General features: G+C 42.6%; 1 protein-coding gene across 2 annotated transcripts in view; it reads right to left on the bottom strand.

Annotated features, from left to right (window-relative positions):
• Window positions 1–590: 590 nt before the first annotated feature.
• Window positions 591–20,381, bottom strand: part of CMYA5 (cardiomyopathy associated 5) — a 46,426-nt gene continuing 26,635 nt past the window's right edge. For both annotated transcript variants that reach the window (XM_086479976.1, XM_086479975.1), the window contains exons 9-15: window positions 15,958–16,107; window positions 14,793–14,939; window positions 11,321–11,465; window positions 3,891–4,024; window positions 3,006–3,105; window positions 1,779–1,955; window positions 591–843 (exon numbers count right to left, since the gene is read on the bottom strand). In XM_086479976.1, the coding sequence (XP_086336102.1) occupies window positions 591–843; window positions 1,779–1,955; window positions 3,006–3,105; window positions 3,891–4,024; window positions 11,321–11,465; window positions 14,793–14,939; window positions 15,958–16,107 (1,106 nt within the window). The remainder of the gene's footprint in view (window positions 844–1,778; window positions 1,956–3,005; window positions 3,106–3,890; window positions 4,025–11,320; window positions 11,466–14,792; window positions 14,940–15,957; window positions 16,108–20,381) is intronic.

Raw genomic sequence — 20,381 nt, 5'->3', positions numbered from 1 at the left:
TGGGACTCACTTATTTTGGAAATGTGCAGATCTCTAAGTTTCCAAGTTTTCTCAGTTTGTGCATTTAAAGAAAAGAGTTGGCAAACAGTAACACAAGATATATTAACCTGCAGAATGTTTCAGCTGTTGAAATTTTCGCACATTTTCTAAACGTATCATCTTGGAATCAGGATCTGATTGTCCTGGCAAATGAAGAAATGATGGCTTTCATGTATTGCAGTGAGAGATGCATTTATTTTATACACAGGCTCATCATCAACTTTAAAAAGACAGCTAGCACTGTCATTATCTTTACAAGGAAAGTACATTCCCCCCCTCTTAATGTTCATATCTAACAAAACTTTTTTCCCCTCAAAATTACTTCTGCGTATGTCGCTAGGTGCATGCTCTATCTGAAGGAGTCGATTTTCTCTCCAGGCTCAGGGTGATTATGTGGCTGAGCACTAACTACAGTATCTGATGATGTGAGGGAGAGCTCTGTGTGTGGCATTCATCGATGAAGACTAGACATCCCTCACTGACGCCCTCCTTCCCCTCCCTGTCCCCTGATGCTGTAATTGTCAGTTTTCCTGAGATTGTGAAGCAGGGGATTAGCTGTGCTTCACGAACTCCGGCAGCTCCATGCCTGTGCACAGGATAAGTGCTCCAGTCTTCTCCAGGGCAAAGGTCGGGTGAGCAGCATCTGTGAATTTGTGCCTGATGGCGAACAGCACCAGTCCTCTCTCTGCATTGAAGAACAACAGTCGTCCGCCACTGTAATCCAACAGGATGCCGATCCTGGCTGGGTGTTCTGTCACATGGACATCACTCATCACACCGGTGTGAAGAAATCTGTAAAGAGAGCTTCAGAAAAATGGAAATCAGAATACACTGAGCCTCCTCATAGTGATTTACCAGAAATAACCTACGGCTTAATTCCCACCTATTAATGGGTGGCTGCATGCAGCAGCATATCACGTGGCAACAGCATTTTGCTTAGTACATAAGCAAACCGAATGTGGCATTGCTTCAAAGCCCTGCCTGGCATGCTGATAAGCCTTTTTCCTTGGCGTCTTTGGACTCTCAGGATAAAAGCAGACTTGCTGTAATCATATTCATCTACATCTCTCTTATTACATGTCTTTGTGGGGATTTAAGCGTGAGCTCTGCTTTGGCAAAAGCCTTTGCATCTCAGATGTTTTGTTTAGGTAGTTATGTTCATGCATCTATATGATTTCACACTAAGAAAAGCACACTTGTTTAGATCAAGAGTTCCTTTATGCCATTAACAGGGTTATGCCTTAAAAGCCTTCTGGCCTGCTGAAGACTACCCCAGGTCCTGCAGTCCTGCCACAGCAGCAGGTGGGTGCCTATTGCTGTGAAGGACAAGGCAGGAGAAGACATTCCCTATGAAGGCTTGACATCTCCTGCAGATGGAAATAGATTCTAAAAAGACTGCATTTATGGAAATAAATACACTTGATAAATACACTTGCTGGGATTTTGTGAAGTGTTTCAGGATATTAGCCTGGAATGACAAAGCAGTGGCAAATCATTTTTTTAAGTTTTATTTACTGGTTGGGTAAAGGGCAGTAAACTGGTCTGCTTGAGATTAATTTTATTTTTTAAATTGCTTTACAAGGTCTAAAGCTCCTTTGTTGTTGTCCTTTTCTTATCACTCAGACTTGCAGAAAGAAAGCAGACGGATCCTTTCTGCTGTCGTGATCCCTGAAGCTGGCCAGCTTTATTTATGTGAAGGGCAAGTAACTTCCTAAGCAACTGGTCTGACTCAGCTTTACCTGGTTTGTGTAGGACAGCACCACATGCACCAGGAGGTATCACTCAGCCCCAGGATGTTGCTCCGTGATACTGCCTCATAGCAAATCCCAATCCTGTAGCTTCTGCAGGCAGAGACAATGATTTCCCAGTAATGATGTCCCCGAGCAGGCAGCAGTTCACCCAGGACTGAAGGAAACCTGTTTGTGGCAGAGGCATGCAGTAAAGTGAATGTGGTAGTAGATCAACTGTATTGTGATATTTCTTACAGTCATGTTGCAGCATTTAAAATTACTAATGGACTACACTCTGTTCTTCTAACTGCAGGGTTTTATCAAAGATTTGAATGTTATTACTGAGAGTGATTTCATCTTTGCACTGAGATGGATTAATCTTAAGGAGTAAAAACTGTGCAACTTTACCCCAAATTACATGAAGCTAGCAAAAGGTGGAAAAGGTGACTCTAGAGGCAAAAAAAATGGACCTCAAATTTAGAAGGCCTGTTCAGACTAGAAAGGATGGCTATTTTAAGTAGATACAGTGACAAACGTCTTGTGTGCATTCAGCTGTAGCAGTAAAAAAAGTGCTTAAACCAGAAATACCTCAATACCTTTTAAGAAGCCGTGTAAGCATGGCACAACTTATACAAGTGGCCCTGTGCTTGTGATGGGACTGATATCAGCATGTAAAATAAAAAATCACATTTGTAATGGATGGAGCTAGCCTGATACAACCAATCTAAACATATCCCAGGAGCACTTCCTAGTTTCCAAGGCCACAGGTGCTTTGGAAAATATTAACAATAATGCCCTCAGTAGGGGAGCAAAGTATGGAAGGTGGATTACTTCTAGCCATAATATATTAAAAAATAAACCCACAAATCTGGCCTTCTCAGGGCAGCAACAAATTGCTTTGAGACCGAAGTGCTCTGAAGGATTAAGCAGTAACCATGAACCGAGGCAAACCCAGCAGTCCCAGTAGGTACCACTGCGTTTGACTTTCTGGTGGTTCCTCAGTGTGACACTGAACTCTTTGCAGCGCTTACATCAATGCTGCTACTGGCTTTATTGAGATATTGCAGTGCTTGAAAGGGGGGTCAATCACACAAAGTCCAGGGGCTGCATGACTGAAATGATTCAGTTCTACAAAATTAGTTAGCACCATGTGAAAGCTACCTATAGGCAAAAATAAGAGTGAGGGACCTATCCTGAACCCTGCAGGGTGGTCGTGCTTGTCATGCTGCTACTCACCCAGTGAATTTGGTTTTCTCAGGAAGACGGATCACTGTTGCATTGGAGGAGATTTGCAAAGCAGGATGGGCTGTGTCGCTCAGCAGGTGAAATCGAGTTCCTGGTACAATTCATGACAAAGAAATACCAGTTCTGAGAGGCTGGCAATGTTAACATGAGATGAGTCGGAAAATGTTAAGCAACAATTACTGACATCTTAGTTGGACAGAGCTGTGTCTGCTGGCACAGTCTGATAGGAGTGACAGAAAATTAGGTGCAAATGCAAGGAATCTTCCAAGGTGTGCCCAATTGGGACAACAGCTTAATATTCAGAAATGTAGCTAGGTGATAAAGAAGACTTCAATGTTCAAGAAGGTTGAATAATTTTCAGTCAGTTTTTTTTTCAAAATGGCAAATTTGAATTTTGAGGCTGGAAGAACCATACATGATTTAACAGTATTTATCTGGAAACCTTAAAGTTTAAATTATCCATTACATTTTAAAACTGCTCTGCATGCTTCCTCATCCCTGAACCCTAAAGTCCATAAGGTTTTAATTGTGAGGGTTTTCTTTAAGGTCATGGTATCTTTTATCAGAATGTGCTCTACCAAAGTCAAGCAAACTGAGCTCCCTGAAGAATATTTAATCATTTCATACCTCTGACAGAATTCAACGCTTTTGTTTCAGAGCTCACATCAATTTTACATTGACAGAAACATACAAACTTAAAGTGAAATAGTCCCTGATTGTGTTATTTTCAAGCAAATAAAATATGGTCCCTTTTATTTCAATAACCTTCTCACCCCCATATAGGGAAGTTCAGGTATGATTTCCAAAGGATAATGCCATTTTTGACTGCTTTTCCCCTCCATCCCACGGTTTTGACATCAGAAAATGATGATTTACCTCTAGTTGAGATGAGAGCTGCTTCACTTTGTTCACTTGTCCCAAATGGGTTGACAGCCCTCAAGTAGAAGAAATAGTTCACATTGGGCTCCAGGGATACTTTCAGTTCAGGTCTTTTTATACTAGCAAAAGATCTGCAAAATTTGAAGATTTTTCATATTTGAAAATATATGCAGATATCCAAACTAGGAAAGACTAATTTATGCAAAAAGCTAAGTCACCTAACAGTGTTGTTGACTACTGAAAGAGCAGGCACCATAGAGAAACTCCTAATCGGAAAGGCGAACACTGTTTTCACAGGTCATGTAGGAACTTGGGCATTTTAATTGAATAATCCTCCTTACTTTGTCAGACAAATTTTCAGGTCTTTGTTCCTGTACCACCTTCCTACTTGTTGCAGTCATTTGGTGTAATAATTACTTTATGTTAATTAATAAATTAAGTCCTCATATAAGATGCAAGCAGCACAGAATCAAATTCTTGTCTGTCTTCTGTGAAAAGTCTGCTTTACAAAACGAACAAGTTCTGAAGAAAAAAAAACCCCTTTTAATTCGTTTAGTTGCACAAAAGTGAATGCTCTTGTTGTGCTTGTACTGTCTGGGCACATGCCCCAGATCCAAAAGAATGAATACCCTTATCTGAGACAGCACAGAAACCATAAACTTCTTATTATGAACTCCTTGTTCACAAACTGTTCATCAACAAAGTCATGGCTGTGTCTCTCTCATGGTGCCGTGCACTCTAACAGGCTGATTTTGCAAGAGGCAGCAGCAGGGGAACTACCTTTGCACAGTGTCCTGCTTTGACTAAGTCTCCCCTTTGTGGTGCCTCAAAAGCTCCAGCCCTCACATTATCAACCACTGATGTCTTGACACACTGCTGGAAAGCAAGAGTCAGCACCCACTCAATCTGCTTCACAGGCACTTTGAAGTGCCAGTGAAAGTACTTTGGATGGCTAGAAAGATGCCAGTTTTATTTTCTGTATTGTCAGGAGTATGAAAGATTGGCTTAACAAATTCTCATATGCTGGATCCTGATTTTCCTCGTTTTTGCCCCGTGTGATAACAGCAGAGACAGACAGTGTATACCCACTGCATTGTATGCCTGCAGGTAGACTGTTTATCAGTATAAAGTAGATAATTTTCTCCCAGAACTGTTTATAGGAATCTTTAAGGCAAGTATTTAAATTAATGAATAGGAGATATGCCTTTGGAAAGCGTGCAAGAAACTCTCTCTTCCACCTCAGGTTTGAGGTCTCCCTCCTGCACGTAACGTCTCTGTGGAAGGCTCGATTAAACAAATTACCTTTTCCAGCACTAATCACCCTGGAGGAGGTAAGGCAGGCAAGTCAGCAGTCAGATCAGATCGTTGCTATTCATTTGTAGTGACTGGTTTTCTGCATATGTCCCACCAGAGAGCAGTACAATCTGAAGAATGATCAGTGCTCATCCATCAGGATTTTTCACATGCCTGCCTCTCCTGCATTTATCACATAAAGGTAAAATCCCACAGCCCTACACACACCAATTTCCTGCTAACACCACGTAGAGCTCTGTATCTAGGAGGATGGTGTGCTGGGGAAAGACTGGTGCATCATACTTGTTAGTCTGTAAAAGGTATTTTGTAGTGATAGCTCTCATTAAAAGTGACTGAAAGCATTGAGAAAAATTACTGGGTGCTCCTGTGACCTGTTTCATTTGGTTTGGTTGTTTGGTTTTTTTTTTTTTAATTTGAAAGAATTTCAGAGAGTTTGGGGCTCTTGCGTGACCAGCATGGGGCCATGCCACCTGTGGGAAATGTGTTATATCAATGCTAGAACTGATTTAAAGAGGAAGAAGTCTTGTCTGAGTATAGGGGACAAGAGAAGAAAGATGCCTTGAAGAAAAATACAAGACGGGGCTGAGCAAGGAGGCAAATATAAAAGCAATGAGAGAAAGGAAAACTGGGATGGAAGCAGAGGCAGGGGAAAAGAAGTGGGCACCTAAGCTTTGAAGAAATTCATCCATGCTTCCTAGACAAGTCTCATCCAATCTATTCCTTAAAAGCACCATCCCGACATCTTTGATGTGAATCTGAAACACAGACCACCAGAAAGAAGTTTTAAGCAAATAGTTGCAAGCAAGACAGTGGGTATGCTAAGCTATTTGTTGGAAGCTGTTTGTGGCAACATGTAGATCAACATGTCTTAAGCACAGTGATGCCCTCCATATGGTTCCTTCTGTCTTCTGGAAAATGCTGTTTAAGTCTGTATCCTCACAAAGAAATTGGGAGATCTTTTTCACTATGTGCTGTTTAACTGATGATTAGTTGATGAAACACAAAATTGTTTCTAAATCCCAGTACAGACAGGTACATTCTGATGTAATAAGTAGACCTGGGGTATTCATATTCCGGAGTCTGGATCGCAGTGCCTGGGTATGCAGAGAAGATTTTGGGTCTAGCCAATTGCAAAATAGGGTCAGCCATCAAAGTTCAGACTTGGGTCTCTCTCAAACCTGAAATTCTCCAAATTAGCATTTGGATGCATGTATAAATCTGAGAGCAATAGCATACCTCTTTTCAGTTGTGATAGTCAGACAGGAAAGTCTGGACTTTAAGTAGATCTGGTCACTAAAACAGTGATCAGATTTTTGAATAGCATTCTCTGCTTGGTAATCTATTTCAGCCAGCTTTAAGCTGCCTAAGAATAAGAGCCCATCAATTTTAGCAATGATTAAGGCTTAAAAAACAGTCCCACTGCTGCCAACTAATGAAACAGAATACGCCAACAAGTAGGAATTTCATTTGCAACAGTCTGAGCTTGGTCCAAGCTCACAACAGGCTGCGTGCAAAGAAGACATGGGTCTTGCTATTGCCTCTCCTTCTGTCTAGAGGATAGGGTGAAGGGGCAAAGTGAATACCGAGAGCTTCCCAGCAATCACTGTAGTTCGTCATGCTTCAGGCTGACCTTGAAATCAGTGATAAAAAAAGCAAGGATGAGGAGAAGGTATGATTACTGCTTAGCTTACAGCATACAGGTCATGTGCAGGAGAAGGGAAGGGAAAAATGCATCCTCACTGTGTTGGGGGAAGCCTGTTTCATCTCTGAGTTCTTGCAACAATCATTGCAGCTAGATCTTCCCTAAGCTCACCATAAGTACTGACCTATGTAACCGTGGTCATGAAAGAAAGAGAAATCCACCTACAACATTTCCAATGTCAGCTATTTTCTATTTTAAATACACCTGCCCACTTTATAGATCATTTGAAATGTAATAATGTTATTTATCAAAGCATGAGGCATCCTGGCCTTTGGCCTAAATGTTATCGTATTTACACCGTCCACACAATGTCTTGATATCACGATACAAAATTCAGTGCATAGAAATTCAAGAAACCTTTGAAGTTAAATATTTTAAGTATCTCCTCTTAATCCTTCTCTTTATATGAGGAATCTTTGAATCTCGAAATCCAGTCTCCAAAGTTTAGGTACATGCTATTCAAAGCAGAACAGAAAGGAATTACAGGTTTCTTCACCTTTAAATTGCCAAGGAACATTATAGTAGCAGTTGTCTGTCAAATTTGTGATTTCCCTGGTTTTAGGGAAATCTGATGCTGTGTTTTGATCCATGTTTCTCTCATCAGCATCCTCACTTATTTCAAGGAAACAGATCTAGAAGATATTTTTTAATACTGCATGAACCCAGAAAATGATATGCCTTGCAGTGATTCAGAACGCCCTCTGTGCCATAACTGTTTTTCCACCCCCGAGATCCCACTGAAACAGCACCTCCAGACCTGTGCTGATACCACTGATGTGGAGTTAGAGCTGAAAGTGTGCCAGCTTCTCAAGACACATGTAGAAGCATACAGAAGGGGTGCACTGTCAGAGGAAAAAAAGGTCTTGAATCTAAAAATAAAGAATGAACAGCTCTGAGTTTGCTCCCAGGTGTGCTAGATGCTTCTTTTTGTCTCCTCTGTCCCAGCTCTGGCTGTTTTGGGGTTAGATCACCAAAGCACAACCTGAAGTGTCCTCGCTGCCATCTGAGATAGCAAGCCCAGCAGAGCCAGAGAGGAGGAAGATTCCCTATTTTCCACACCTTTCATGAGCTGGCAGGAAAATCATGTGGGCAACACAACAGGAGGGAGGCTTTCTCTCCTTTTTCCAGCATTAGACCTGCTCTGTAAGTAGACAGAAAATCTTGGTCGCTAGCAGTGCTGGTCTTGCATTGGTGGAGAGCATGACAGTCACTTCTACTTCTATGAACTCACTGCATGCTGTACTAATTTCTACCTCCCCGAGTCTTACAGATTTCTCATGATGTGAAACATGGTTTCCATCTGAACAGCCTACACACCTAATCCCTGGACTATATTTCTTGCAGTTTTCCATCTTCCACCCACAGCTCCATTGACTTCTCAACACAAAGAGGCTGAAAGGCAAGAAAATAGCAGAGCTCTGGAAACCAATAGAAACACTTCAAAGCCTCATAAAGATTCTGGAAAAAGAATCAACCTGGGAAGGAGCTTTAAAACCACAGCAGCAGGCCAGGGATTCATTGTTGCAGAGGATTTAAGATGGTTTTACATGAAACCATGTCCCTCAGGTGGCAAGCTTTCAAGCAGAGAGAACCCAGAGGGGAAAGACTTTTATTTTATTTTATTTTATTTTTAATGCTATTTAGAAGGAAACTTTTAATGAGGATTTCTTTCCAGATGTACTTCGAATTCTCTCCCTGGGAAGTTGGGACTGCTCCAGGACTGCTCCAAGGACCTCCTTGGAGATATTCAAAAGCCTCGTGGGCCAACTCTAGGTGGCCCTGCTTGAGCAGGGGTATTGGACCAGATGACCTTCAAGGGTGCCTTCCAACCTCAACCATGCTGTGATTCTGTGATGTGCTGAAGGCTATGGGGGCTCTGGCCCAGATCAGAGGCTCCCCACTTGTCTCCAGCTGCTTGACAGGGGCATTTCTCCCTGCTTGTTCCCTTGGTGGTCTCCTTTGCCTTGGATGAGCTCCCAGAACGACATCTGTGAAAGCAGCCTTGTGGGATGGGACCATGCCACTTTCTCCAGGGCTTCCTTTGGATGTCCTTCCCCAGCCTCTGCTTTCATGCTGTGCCCTCAGCAGCAACTGTATGAACTTTCCAAGGCTGATGGGAAATGCGTTTAAACTTCCACCCAGTGACTGGGAAATCACTTGGCTACAGGGCTGCTGCAAACATGAGAGGTACAGGCTGTCTGGCAGAGGGCTCCATATTTGGCTGGTCCTCAAGATGCGTGTTGCTTAGGAAACCTGAGAAGGACAAACTCCAAGCTTTCAAGAAAAGCAACCAGGAGAAACAACAGCATTTCCAGGCCCAAATGCCAGGTATGTATAAACACAGTTTTATTCCACCTGATACAGGTACTTAACATAGGAATGCTAAGCTCCCTAGAGGCACTTCCAGAAGGCAGCTTCTCACTGTAGCAACAACATAAGGAATTGATTTCTATCCTAACTTGCACCTTGGGGGCCTTGGATGGGAGCAATATAGGCAGTATGCTCCATCTACCAATGGGCTCTTTTTTCCTTGGCCTTATGCAAAAAATTGAGTAGAAATCTTAAAAAAAATTCTCTATCACTGAAGCATCTTGTGCCATTACAGAAGCGTTCCAGGTCAGTCTCAGGGGGTTGCTTTTGGAAAAGGAAAGAAGGGTGTTTCTTTGAGGGAAAATAAGTGGTAAGAGATTGTCTTTGACACTGTAAAAAGGGTCAGAGTCCTTCTATAAATACAGAAATTTAACTACAGCAATTCTGAGAAAATTCATTATTTTGTCCTGTAGGAATTTTTCACACTTGTCAAAGAAAAAGGCCAGCTTCTACCCACAAGGAGGCCTAAAAGTTAAATGAGACTCTATATATTTAGAAACATGTTAGATTTTGTACAAAGTCACTTGAGAAAGGGAATGGGTCATTTCTGGCAGCTTTTTGCCACAGTTATCAGCACACAAGCAAAACTGCTTGGTCTTATTGACACCTTGCTGACAGATTACAGAAGCTGTCATGGTTTCTGGTTCAGTTTTAACAAAATGGATCCATTCCAGTTAACAGCAAAAGCGAACACACAGCACAGGTTTTGGGAGCAGCTACATTATCCCTGACCAAAAGCAACTCTGGTAGATTGACAGGGACCTGATGGCCTCATGAAATACATATGAAACAGAGCAGGTCACGGCTGCCCTCTGACAGGCAGGAGAGCAAGACCTCTCCTTGACTGCATTAATGCAGCATGCTGGTACTACATGAAAAAAAAAGTCTCCCAACCCAGCGGAAGTTTTTTATTCCAATTTTTAGCCTGCTTTTGTAGGGAGCAAGGTGCACAAATTTTCACGGTTGTACTTGTCTACTAGAAACATGTGAACACTTTAGCCCACTTAGCTAATTTTGCCTGCAGAGGGTGGAGCTCTCCCCTCTCTGCCACGTCTCCATGAAGTCCGTATGAACTAGTCCCTGGGTGAAGACCTTAATCAGGCTTCCTGGGAGGTGAAGAAACAAACTCAGCCAGGCTGAGGCTCTTCCACAGGGTCTCATATAGCAAGTCACCCTGCCATCTCCCCAAGCTTCTCGGACTTTTGCAACTGTATTTTGCTGGAATATTGTTGTCATTGTTTTTAAAAAACAAATGAACAAAAACCCCTGAGCCCCAAGGACATTGAGAGCACCAGATAATTCTCTCTGCATTTCAACACAGTGCATGGTTTCATGGCTCAGTGGTGCCGATGTCCCCCCTCACGCTCTCCTCTATGCAGCACAGACTTAGAGTAGGGAAATCAGAGAGGGTCTGACATAAGCACACACCACCCCCAACTTCAAAGCTGCTCTTTGGGCTGCTCTTTGACCCCTATGGCATGCCTGCACAGCCGGGCAATGCTGAGCTCAGCTGTGCTTTGGGAGGCATCTGCCTGCACATCCAGACAGTGCAGATGGGTCACCAGTATTACTGGGAAACTCGTGTCATCCTCACTATGCCCCAAGCCAGCTCCTATCTTGTTCACCACGAAGCAGTGAGCAAACTGGGCCAGGCTGCTCCATCCCACTCCTTCCCATGGAGCTCAGCTGCCCTCCTTTGCCCTGCCTGGGGCTGTGGCAGATGCAGGGCAGCGTTTTTTTTTTCCCAGACAGCACAGCCTTGCAACTTCTGTTTGATTACAGGCAGCACAACATTCCAGGGTTTTGGCCCCAAATGAAAGGGATTGCCAGGTTAAACAAAATAAAAAGGAAGTATATTTATGTCCCAACCTAATCTCATAGATTAGTGTCTGTCCTGTAAATTCCTCAGCATGCAGAAGCAGATTTCTTCCTTGCGCGGTTGAAGGCAGAATAATCTCTTGTGTAACAGCCTGCTGTCTGGGGGATGCTCATTGGTGCCTGCCTAATATGACTGAGCAGCACTTGTGACCATGGCACTGACCTGAGACCCTCTCCTTCTGGCGAGTGCTGTCGGCAGTACTCCAGCGTGAAGGACTCCACTGATGCTGAGCTGGCCCGCCAACGGACAGTGGCCGTGTCCCAACACACTGTGCAGTCCTCCGCCTTGATGGTGGGGGTGGCAGGTGCTGGGGACACAGGGACATGTTAGCCGTACTGCGAGGAGCATGCCACGGGCTGGATGGGGGGTGCTCACGAGGTAAAGGAAGAGGTACCTCCCAAAACCCCACAGGGTAGTTAGTTTTGCCCATCCAGCAGTGACCTTTTGCTTGTTTGAGTTTCGATGGCAGAGGGCTACATGATGGGAAAAAACACCCATGCTGGGAAAGTCACTGTGAATATTTGTGCGTTTATGCACATCCTTAGAATGTCCCTGTAGATTTTTATACCTTTCCTCAAGCACATTTTCCTCATTTCCGGCAATTTTCAAGGAGCAGAGGACCAAGACAGTACTGCCTATAGCTCTCCCTGCATCACCTCAATCTTGTCCTCAGCAGTCCCTGCATGAACTGCGTCACAAACAAATATACTGCTGCAGAACTGACAGGGAGATGCTGACTTTCTGCTTAATTATGTCCTGTTTGTTTTTGCAATGCTAAAATTTGGTCCTGTAATTTCCCTTTTTTAGAGCCTCCATTTAAGAACTGCAGGCCCAACTGCAAGACAGAAAATGGAATATAAAATAGTGCACTGAATGCAAGTAATCAAAAGCTATTGTATGAAATTGCACATCTGACATCATAGGCTGAAAATGGTGTAGTTGTATTCACTTGCACTTTCCCCTTCCAGGGAATAGTACCATAAATGAACCTTACAACCCGTGATTGAAACTTACATGAACAGTCTTAATACTAATACTTAAAAGAAAGGTTATTAATTAAAAAAGGTCATAGAAAGTTGTTTTGCTTTTAAAGGGATTTGGTTCCAAATAGGAGGCCTAAGACAAAAGTAGGAATTAGACAATTTTATGACAGGATAATGTTATAGAACTGCAACAAGCATTCCAGATGCATAATGTTTTGTAAGAAAAATAATTTGGGTTTAGTAGAAAAGGAAAGAAAAACACCCACAAGTATATATCGATTTTCTGGTTTAGTGAAAATCAGGAGGTTAGCAGTTCAGGCAAAGATGTACTTGATGTTTTACTACAGGAACAGCTAATCTAGGTATTCAGCAGAACAATGAATCTGTGGGATAGATTCTCATCTAGTAATACATCTCTGTGTAGATCACTTAGCAATAATAGCTTATTTTTCTTCTGATGTATTTGATTATTGTCTGTTTTTAAATGCATCTCTTCCTAAAGACTGAAAAATTAATAACTAAATCCACTAATACCTGCACTCAGCAACTGACACACATATCCATATCTATGTATGTGCAAACAATATGTCACAAGATATTAAGGGGTTTTTAATTTTATTTTAAATTATCTGTCTAAAGAGTAGGTGGAGTGAGCATACCAGAAAAAGTTGTTACTGTGCTTCTGAGATTTTTTTAACAAATTAACTGCAGCTATATAAGTGATCTTATAAGAGGCAAAGAGCCAAAAAGGGTAAGATCTTTCTCTGTCCCTCAGATACAGAGTGAGAATGACACAGGTTTCAAACAACAGAAGAAGGTGCATTCACTCCTATGTCTTTAGGTTTGCAAAGAGCCTTAATCTAGAGATAAGATTCAGACAGACAAGGAGGAAGCGGGGTAGAGGGATACTTGCTGCCTTCAGCTCCATTCCCTTACAGTAAATACTGCTTGGAAACCGTATGTTCCCCAGGGGAGGGGAGGACAAGCTGTGAGTTTGGGAGGTGGAGAAGCAGGAGACAGGAGGTGCTGGGGGGATGCTGCAGCAGCATCCACCTGTGTTCCCTACAAGGCCTCAGGCCCACTGCCATCTCCATGGGTGAAATCCCAACAGAGGAACCTTGTGGGTGTTCCAACACCGGGAAGAGGCACAGCTTTGATCCGCTACTAATGCATAACCCGTAACAGCATATACTAACAAATTATTTTCTTGTATGTGCCAAATTTTAATCTGAATTACTAAAAATAGACTCTAAATTCTTGCTTCTGAATTTGTTGGCCTACTTGAAGAACCATTCTAGCTTTATATCAAAGTAGCTGGGCTTACACTGAAGAACTGATTTCTGTTACAGGCAGTCATCTTTCCACCATTGGTGTTAAGGGAATGAAGTGGTTTTGCATCAGTCAGTGCTCAGCAGTGTACCCATAAATCCATCTGGGGCTCACAGTGGTCCAGAGGGAAATTCTCCTCAGCTTGAGTGAAGGTGTTTAATGAGACTGTATTTGATCTAATGTACTTGTTTTCCTAATGAAAGAGGCCGAAGCAGGGCATCAAAGACTCAAGGAAATTAACTTCTTCAGAAGGCTTCTGTTTTGGGAAAAATAATGGTGAGCCTGATGCCAAAATGCAAAGACAGTTCTTAAAAATAATGGCTTCAGAGGGGTGAGAACACCTTTTAAAATTATGATTTATTAGCTAGTAATAACATATTTGGCCATTTTGCAGGAATTCAGCACCATGATGACAATTAAACTGTTGAGGCCATAAAATCTGAATTTCTACTTTGAATTCTCTGGAAAATAATCTTTACTGAAAATAAGAATAGCAAATCGAATATCAAGGAGAATTATCAGCAAATTTGAAATGTAGTGGATTAAGCAAAAGGCTTGAAGCTGTGTTTGCTGCCAAGTGATTTCAACAATACACTCAGTGTTGTACAGAGTTATTTCACTACAAAATTGTTAAATACTCTTTCCTGTATTTTGTTACAAGATGCTTCACCTTGATTGTAATTCAAGAAGCCATAGTTTTGTCAACACAAATTGTTAAAGAAATTAAAGATCAGAAAAATTAATCAGTCAAATTAAGCACATAAACAATGCTTGTCTAATTACTCATTTTAATTCATACCACTTAAACAGCAGCAGAGCCTCTCAGCCACACCTGAGATTTGTGTCCAACTGAGCTCGATGTGGCATGTAACCTCGGTAAAACAGGTTTTCCCTTGAAAAGTTAATAATTTCAATCAATGCGACGTAGATGTGTTTAGGAGGATGGCAGAGAGACAAAAAATGCAGCCATCACCTTCATTTTTCACAGGAGAAGCAGCAGCAGTAGGGAACAGCCAGACAGCTTTCCCAGCACTTCCCTGGAGCAGTGCAGCGCACTCAGAAGAGAAATTCATAATGTGCTGCCCCAACACCTGAGTCACAAGGCTGGGACTGGAAGTGTCTTCAAGTCTGAATGCCTCCAAGTTTTCTCTCAGCAGCAACTATGCCATTATCTCTCATCAAAAAGAGAAATGACTTTGACTTTCCTGCTATCTGTCAGATGAGTTAAATGAAGCTGTTTCTTCTGTTTCAGTAACACTATGGACTAGAATTGGTCTAAAGACCTGAAGTTTATAATAATCAAATGCCAAATATGTACACACCTGTTTTAAAAGTGGCTTTTTCACTGGGTAAGCTACAGCCTGTGCCATTCACAGCCATGACCCACACACTGTAGCAGTGATCTGGCTCCAGGTCCTCCAAAATGCAGTGGCTTTCCTTCACCGTCACTCTGTACTCTTCCACCAAATCTAGGAGGAACACACAGACATATGGGACGCCACACTCATGTGTTGCACTGGTAGGGCCTACGATTGTGCATCTCAACTAACGTGTGAAAAACAGTCAATCAAAAAAAATCCAGAAAATGTTACTAGCCAAGATCTCCATATTTTACTCTGACTCAGTTTTTACAGAAAGTTTCTGACACGCCCTTGAGTTGAGTGCAGTCAAACCCCATTGATAGCAAGGGCAGATTATAGACCTCACTCCTACTGAGGACTAGACTGCAAATTTGGGGTGTACAATCAGCAGTTATTGACACGGGTTTCACCACTCTATGACATAACAATTTCTCGTAGTGGACTTTATAGCCCTTAGCTATAAATTAGCTATTATAAAAAGCCCTTAGCATCCTTTAGTATGCACACACATACACACACACTCTCACATGCCCATGTGGATTTCTGCGGAGCCCAGTTGCTTGAAGTGACTTTATGACCAGTCTGAGCTTTTTAATGAATGAGTATTTCAATACTCTTTTCTCAATTTTGTATTTGACGTTTGAAATATTTTAATGTCATTTTGAAAAAAATCTTCATCTACATGTGGAAATACTTTTCCTGTAATTTTTTTTATTAAGACTAGTTTCTGAAGTACATGCAGGGCCCTGAAAACCAAATGAAGCCTGCCCCTTTGTGAGCTCTGTCTATAAACCCCATGAATACCCACAGGGCAGCATGGTTACATTGTCTCTGAAGGTTAGGCCACTTCATAAAAAGGCACCTCAACAGGGACGTTGCTTCTTCTCTGCAAACAACTGCCCTGCACTTTACAGACCATGATATTTATCTTGCATTTTGGGGGACAAAAGGAAGGAGATGGACCTGATTCTCTTCTACAGTTACCTATCCTTATTCCTACGCATGTCTTCACAACCCCTCTTCTCTTTGCATCTTGGGCCCTCCCCTGCAGCTTGGCCTCTCTTCTGCTGACCTCAGATCAGAGCAGAAAGTCCTTCTGCCATTGTGAAGGCAAGACCTTACGCACCCCCTGAATCTTTGCTGGCTTGTGGCTCTTCCATACAGTAGACCTGGAAGCAGTCAATGGCGTCCCCGTCATTCACAGCCCAGTAGATGGCAATAGAGGTGCTGGTGGCCGAGTTTGGTTCTTGAGGTACAACAGCTGGTGTCTGTGGGACTGAGAAAAAAGTCTCCTGTTGTTATTCATGCTCCTGTCTTTTCAGCCAAATTACTTACAGGTTTGTGAGGCAACCCAGTTGCTTATTTTCATTCAGGTTTCTTATTTCCACAGAACAAGTACAGCAAGTACATGAAGTATGGAATACTGGTGCAGTTTTAGAGCAACAGGTCCTCCTAAACTAGGAACAGAAAAAAGTAATTGCTTGGCATTGGAATCTGTCCTTTTCCCTCACAGTTTGGGCAAAAAAAGATCCAGCCCTAGTACTGGGACCACCCAAACCCAGCACCTAAATGTGTGCCTATGCCCTGCCCAGCTTTTGGAGTCCTTCCCCAGGACCATCGTGCAGATGAATCACGGCACGACTGTTTGTTTCTGACCTCCAGCAAGGAGGCTCCCAGGGCTGTGGTAGCAGAAAGAAATCTGGGGGTCCTGGTGGACAGCAGGATGACCATGAGCCAGTGATGTGCCCTTGTGGCCAAGAAGGCCGATGGCATCCCGGGGTGTATTAGAAGGGGTGTGGTCAGTAGGTCAGGAGAGGTTCTCCTCCCCCTCTGCTCTGCCTCAGTGAGACCGCATCTGTAATATGGTGTCCAGTTCTGGGCCCCTTAGTTCAAGAAGGACAGGGAACTGCTTGAAAGAGTCCAGTGCAGAGCCACAAAGATGGTTAAGGGGGTGGAACATCTCCTTTAGATGAAAGGTTGAGGGAGCTGGGTCTCTTTAGCTTGGAGAAGAGGAGACTGAGGGGTGACCTCATTAATGTTTATAAATACCTAAAGAGCGAGTGTCAGGAGGGTGGAGCCGGGCTCTTCTCAGTGATGGGAAATGATAGGACAAGGGGCAACGGGTGCAAGCTGGAGCACAGGCGGTTCCACATTAACATAAGGAAAGACTTTTTCACTGTGAGGGTGGCAGAGCACTGGAACAGGCTGCCCAGAGAGGTTGTGGACTCTCCTTCTCTGGAGACGTTCAAAACCCACCTGGACGCGTTCCTGTGTGACCTACTCTAGGTGGTCCTGCTCTGGCAGGGGAGTTGGACTAGATGATCTTTCGAGGTCCCTTCCAACCCCTAACATTCTGTGATTCTGTGATTCTGTGATACAGCTCCAGCAATCCGTCTCCTTTCCCCAAGAGACCTGCTCCCTTCAGTCACACGGAGAGCTCTCCAGCTCTGCACTCCACTTTGAGGCACATGTGCTGATGAAACCCCAAGAGATATCTGACAACTTCAGGAAGGCCGGAAGACCCTGGAGCCTAACACAAGCTCCTTTGGGTGACTACCTTCTCCGTTACCTGACCTTGCCTTGCAGAACAGGCAGAAGAGGTGAAGACAGTCTATGAAGAGGATGCCCATGAAAGTGGAGACTGAAAGCACTTGTTTGTAGCAAACAGCACAAGATAGCTTACTGATGGGGAGAGGGAGCTTGCGGAAGAAGAAAACCTCCTCCAGAGATGCATGTATGTAGCTGATCCGAGAAAGGTGTGCAGGGGAAGGACCTGCCACACCAGGAAGGGATTCACGCAGTGCATCAAATCCACTGGTATGAACAGCAGCACGGATGTGCTTTAGGTAAAGGAAGGCTCTAATAGCACTGGGTAGCAAGAGGCTCCCTGTGGCCTTGGGTCCTCCCCTGCCGAGAGGTGGACTCCTGCTGCAAGCGCATAGCTAGGTGCTCATGCCTGGCATGGTCATCTCCCAACAGACCCAGTGGACAGAGAATCCTTGGTGCGCAAGTGAGCCCAAGCTCTGCCAAAGCACCTGAAGCCCATGGGACAACCAGGAGCATCCCTCACAGAGAGCGCTTCAAAGACCTCCAAAGGTCCTCAAATTTCATATTAACTTTGTCTCCTGATGAGCACAAATCCATCCCTGATAAGATATTGTTTCCCTATATGATTATGTTTTAAAAGAGAGTGAGGGGAGAGAAAGAAGCAAAAAGCCCTGAAAGATGTTCATTGTTATGTGATTGCAGGGAACGAAAATATATGGTTCTATTTCTTCACCCAGTAAATTTCCATATTGCATGAATTCTCTTAGAATCTCAGCAGAAAGCTTTTGCTTTTTTTCAGCTATCTTCACACTAATGATGATGATTCCCTGTGGCATGAACAAGGCAAATGCAGATGCAGCCTGTTTCCTTATGATTTACACAGAGAGCTACCAGTACAGTAGCATTACATCTGCTTCCCATTGAAGAAAATTATCCTTCTCATTGCTAAAAACAATCCACATTTTGTCATTTGACTGCATCTAGATTTGGTCAATTTAAAAATTGATCATCTTTAGGAAAAGACTTCCTTTCAGCGGACTGCTGGGGAAACCAGCTTTTTTTTTTTTTTTTTTTACTGTGTAGTTGCCTAGAAACTGCTATTTATGATCACAGAAACCCCACAACTGCAAGATTTATTATTATGCCAAATCTGAGCAGAAGCTAGCTTAATGAATGAAACTGCTGAAAAAAAGTTAAAGATCAAAATTCAGTTCGGTAACATTGAGAAACATTTGATTTCTAATTTCCTTCTGCATAATAGGAAACAAACTTTTGAAAGGAAGCAATTTTAAAGCAAGAAGTCGAACTATTCTCTTCAGGAACAGAACATTTATGAGTTATCAAAGAGCTGGTCCCTTTTAAAATGAATTTTAGTTAAAGAAATTAAACATTTGCACCACAAGTTTCGCTAAATTATATTTTTCAACAGAAAAATGTGACATTTTCTCATCAGTTCAGTTTTCATTGGAGTGGTGTGGGGTAAGGAAGTTTTTCCTTCATGCTACTTAATCTCCACAGCCCCCAGGAGAATAATCCCAAATGTTTTATGGATATTTACCCCTTTCCAATGTAATGAGAAATAACATTTCCTTGGCTTTGTGGACTTGAAGAAGGAGAGCAGTTACACTCCTCCGTGACTAGTGGAAGATTGTTACAATCAGCAAAGGTCCTCACCTTCGGGTGTAAAAGGGCAGGACTCATGGCAGGCTTTGGAAATGATAATTTTTCTATTTTTAATTTATTCCCACTCTTCCTGTGGCAGAACCCGGGTTCTGATATGCTCAATGACATGCTTCAAGGGTTTTTATGTTTATGCATTTGTTATTGAGGGTGGCTTACATGAAAGGAGGAATAATTTGAGGGAAAGGTCTGTCCATAAGTGGATATGGAAAATTTGGAAGTGAAGGGCTTTTTGAAGGAAATAAGTTTCTGAAGTGGTGAAAATAAAGTTCTGTGAAATTGTTCAGTAAAAGACAACACTTTCTGAAGGAAAGTGGATTGGAGAAATGTGGCAAATTCACATTATTTCATCAAATTTCTTCAGTTAAAAAAATTCTGAATGATTTTGCCTCCAGTATGTGATAAATGATGTACTCAAGCCATTCAATTCCAAATAAACTTTTGTGTAGGCATTTACTTGTATTTTCCTTCAGGAAGCTTGAAAAAAAAAAAGATTTTCTACTGTTCACCATAGTAAAAATCACAACAGCAAGTGAAATACATAGTAGTGCAAGTGAAGAATGAAAACCAGGTATTTTAAAAAGAGAAAGAGAAGAAAGTGTAAAGGATGAGAGGCTTTGAAGGTCACTTGCTAGTGGACAGTCATTCATTTTCAGCTTGTCAAAGCAAACTGGTCTGGAGACATTGGTGTTCGGCAAACACAGCAGCTAATGCAAACCAAACTGAAAAGCAGATCTCAGCAGTTTAGGGAAAAACGTGTCGGAGTGACTTATGGGAAAAGGAAAAACAGCACGACAAAATGGGTCTGTCCTGGATGATCTTTCCAGTAGGTAGCAGCCCAGGAGGAAAGAATGGTTGCACCCATGGAACTGCAAGAGGAAGTTTAGGAACTAAACCAAGACATACAGCACATTTGCACCACTAGGTTAACTCTGACTGAGAGTAGGTTACAAAAAAGATCTTTTTATCTGGCTTCCCCCCAAAATGACACTGAGATAACACTGCATGCACAAGTGCCTGTCCAACTTCACCTGAGAAACTTTGAATGCAGCAGCAAATTCATATAAATCTGCCAAGGAAGTTAAGGTCTCAAAGACGTTAGTTCTTCTAAGTGCAATAGAAGTAGTGGTGTGGATTGAGAGGATCTCCCCATAGTGACACTGCTGAGTGCACTCAGCATTTATTAGACATCAGAGAGTCTGTGCAAGACGTCACTTCTCTCATGTCTCATTAGGCACCTGACAATTCAGCCAGGAAAAAAAAGCACCTTAGCGAAATTGATGCTCTAGTTCCAGTGCTCAGGAACAAAACACATGAGAAAGA

Source organism: Leptosomus discolor, chromosome Z (assembly GCF_034619465.1).
Source record: "Leptosomus discolor isolate bLepDis1 chromosome Z, bLepDis1.hap2, whole genome shotgun sequence".
In the NCBI taxonomy this organism is placed as follows: domain Eukaryota; kingdom Metazoa; phylum Chordata; class Aves; order Leptosomiformes; family Leptosomidae; genus Leptosomus; species Leptosomus discolor.
This window is presented reverse-complemented; position numbering and strand designations above follow the sequence as displayed.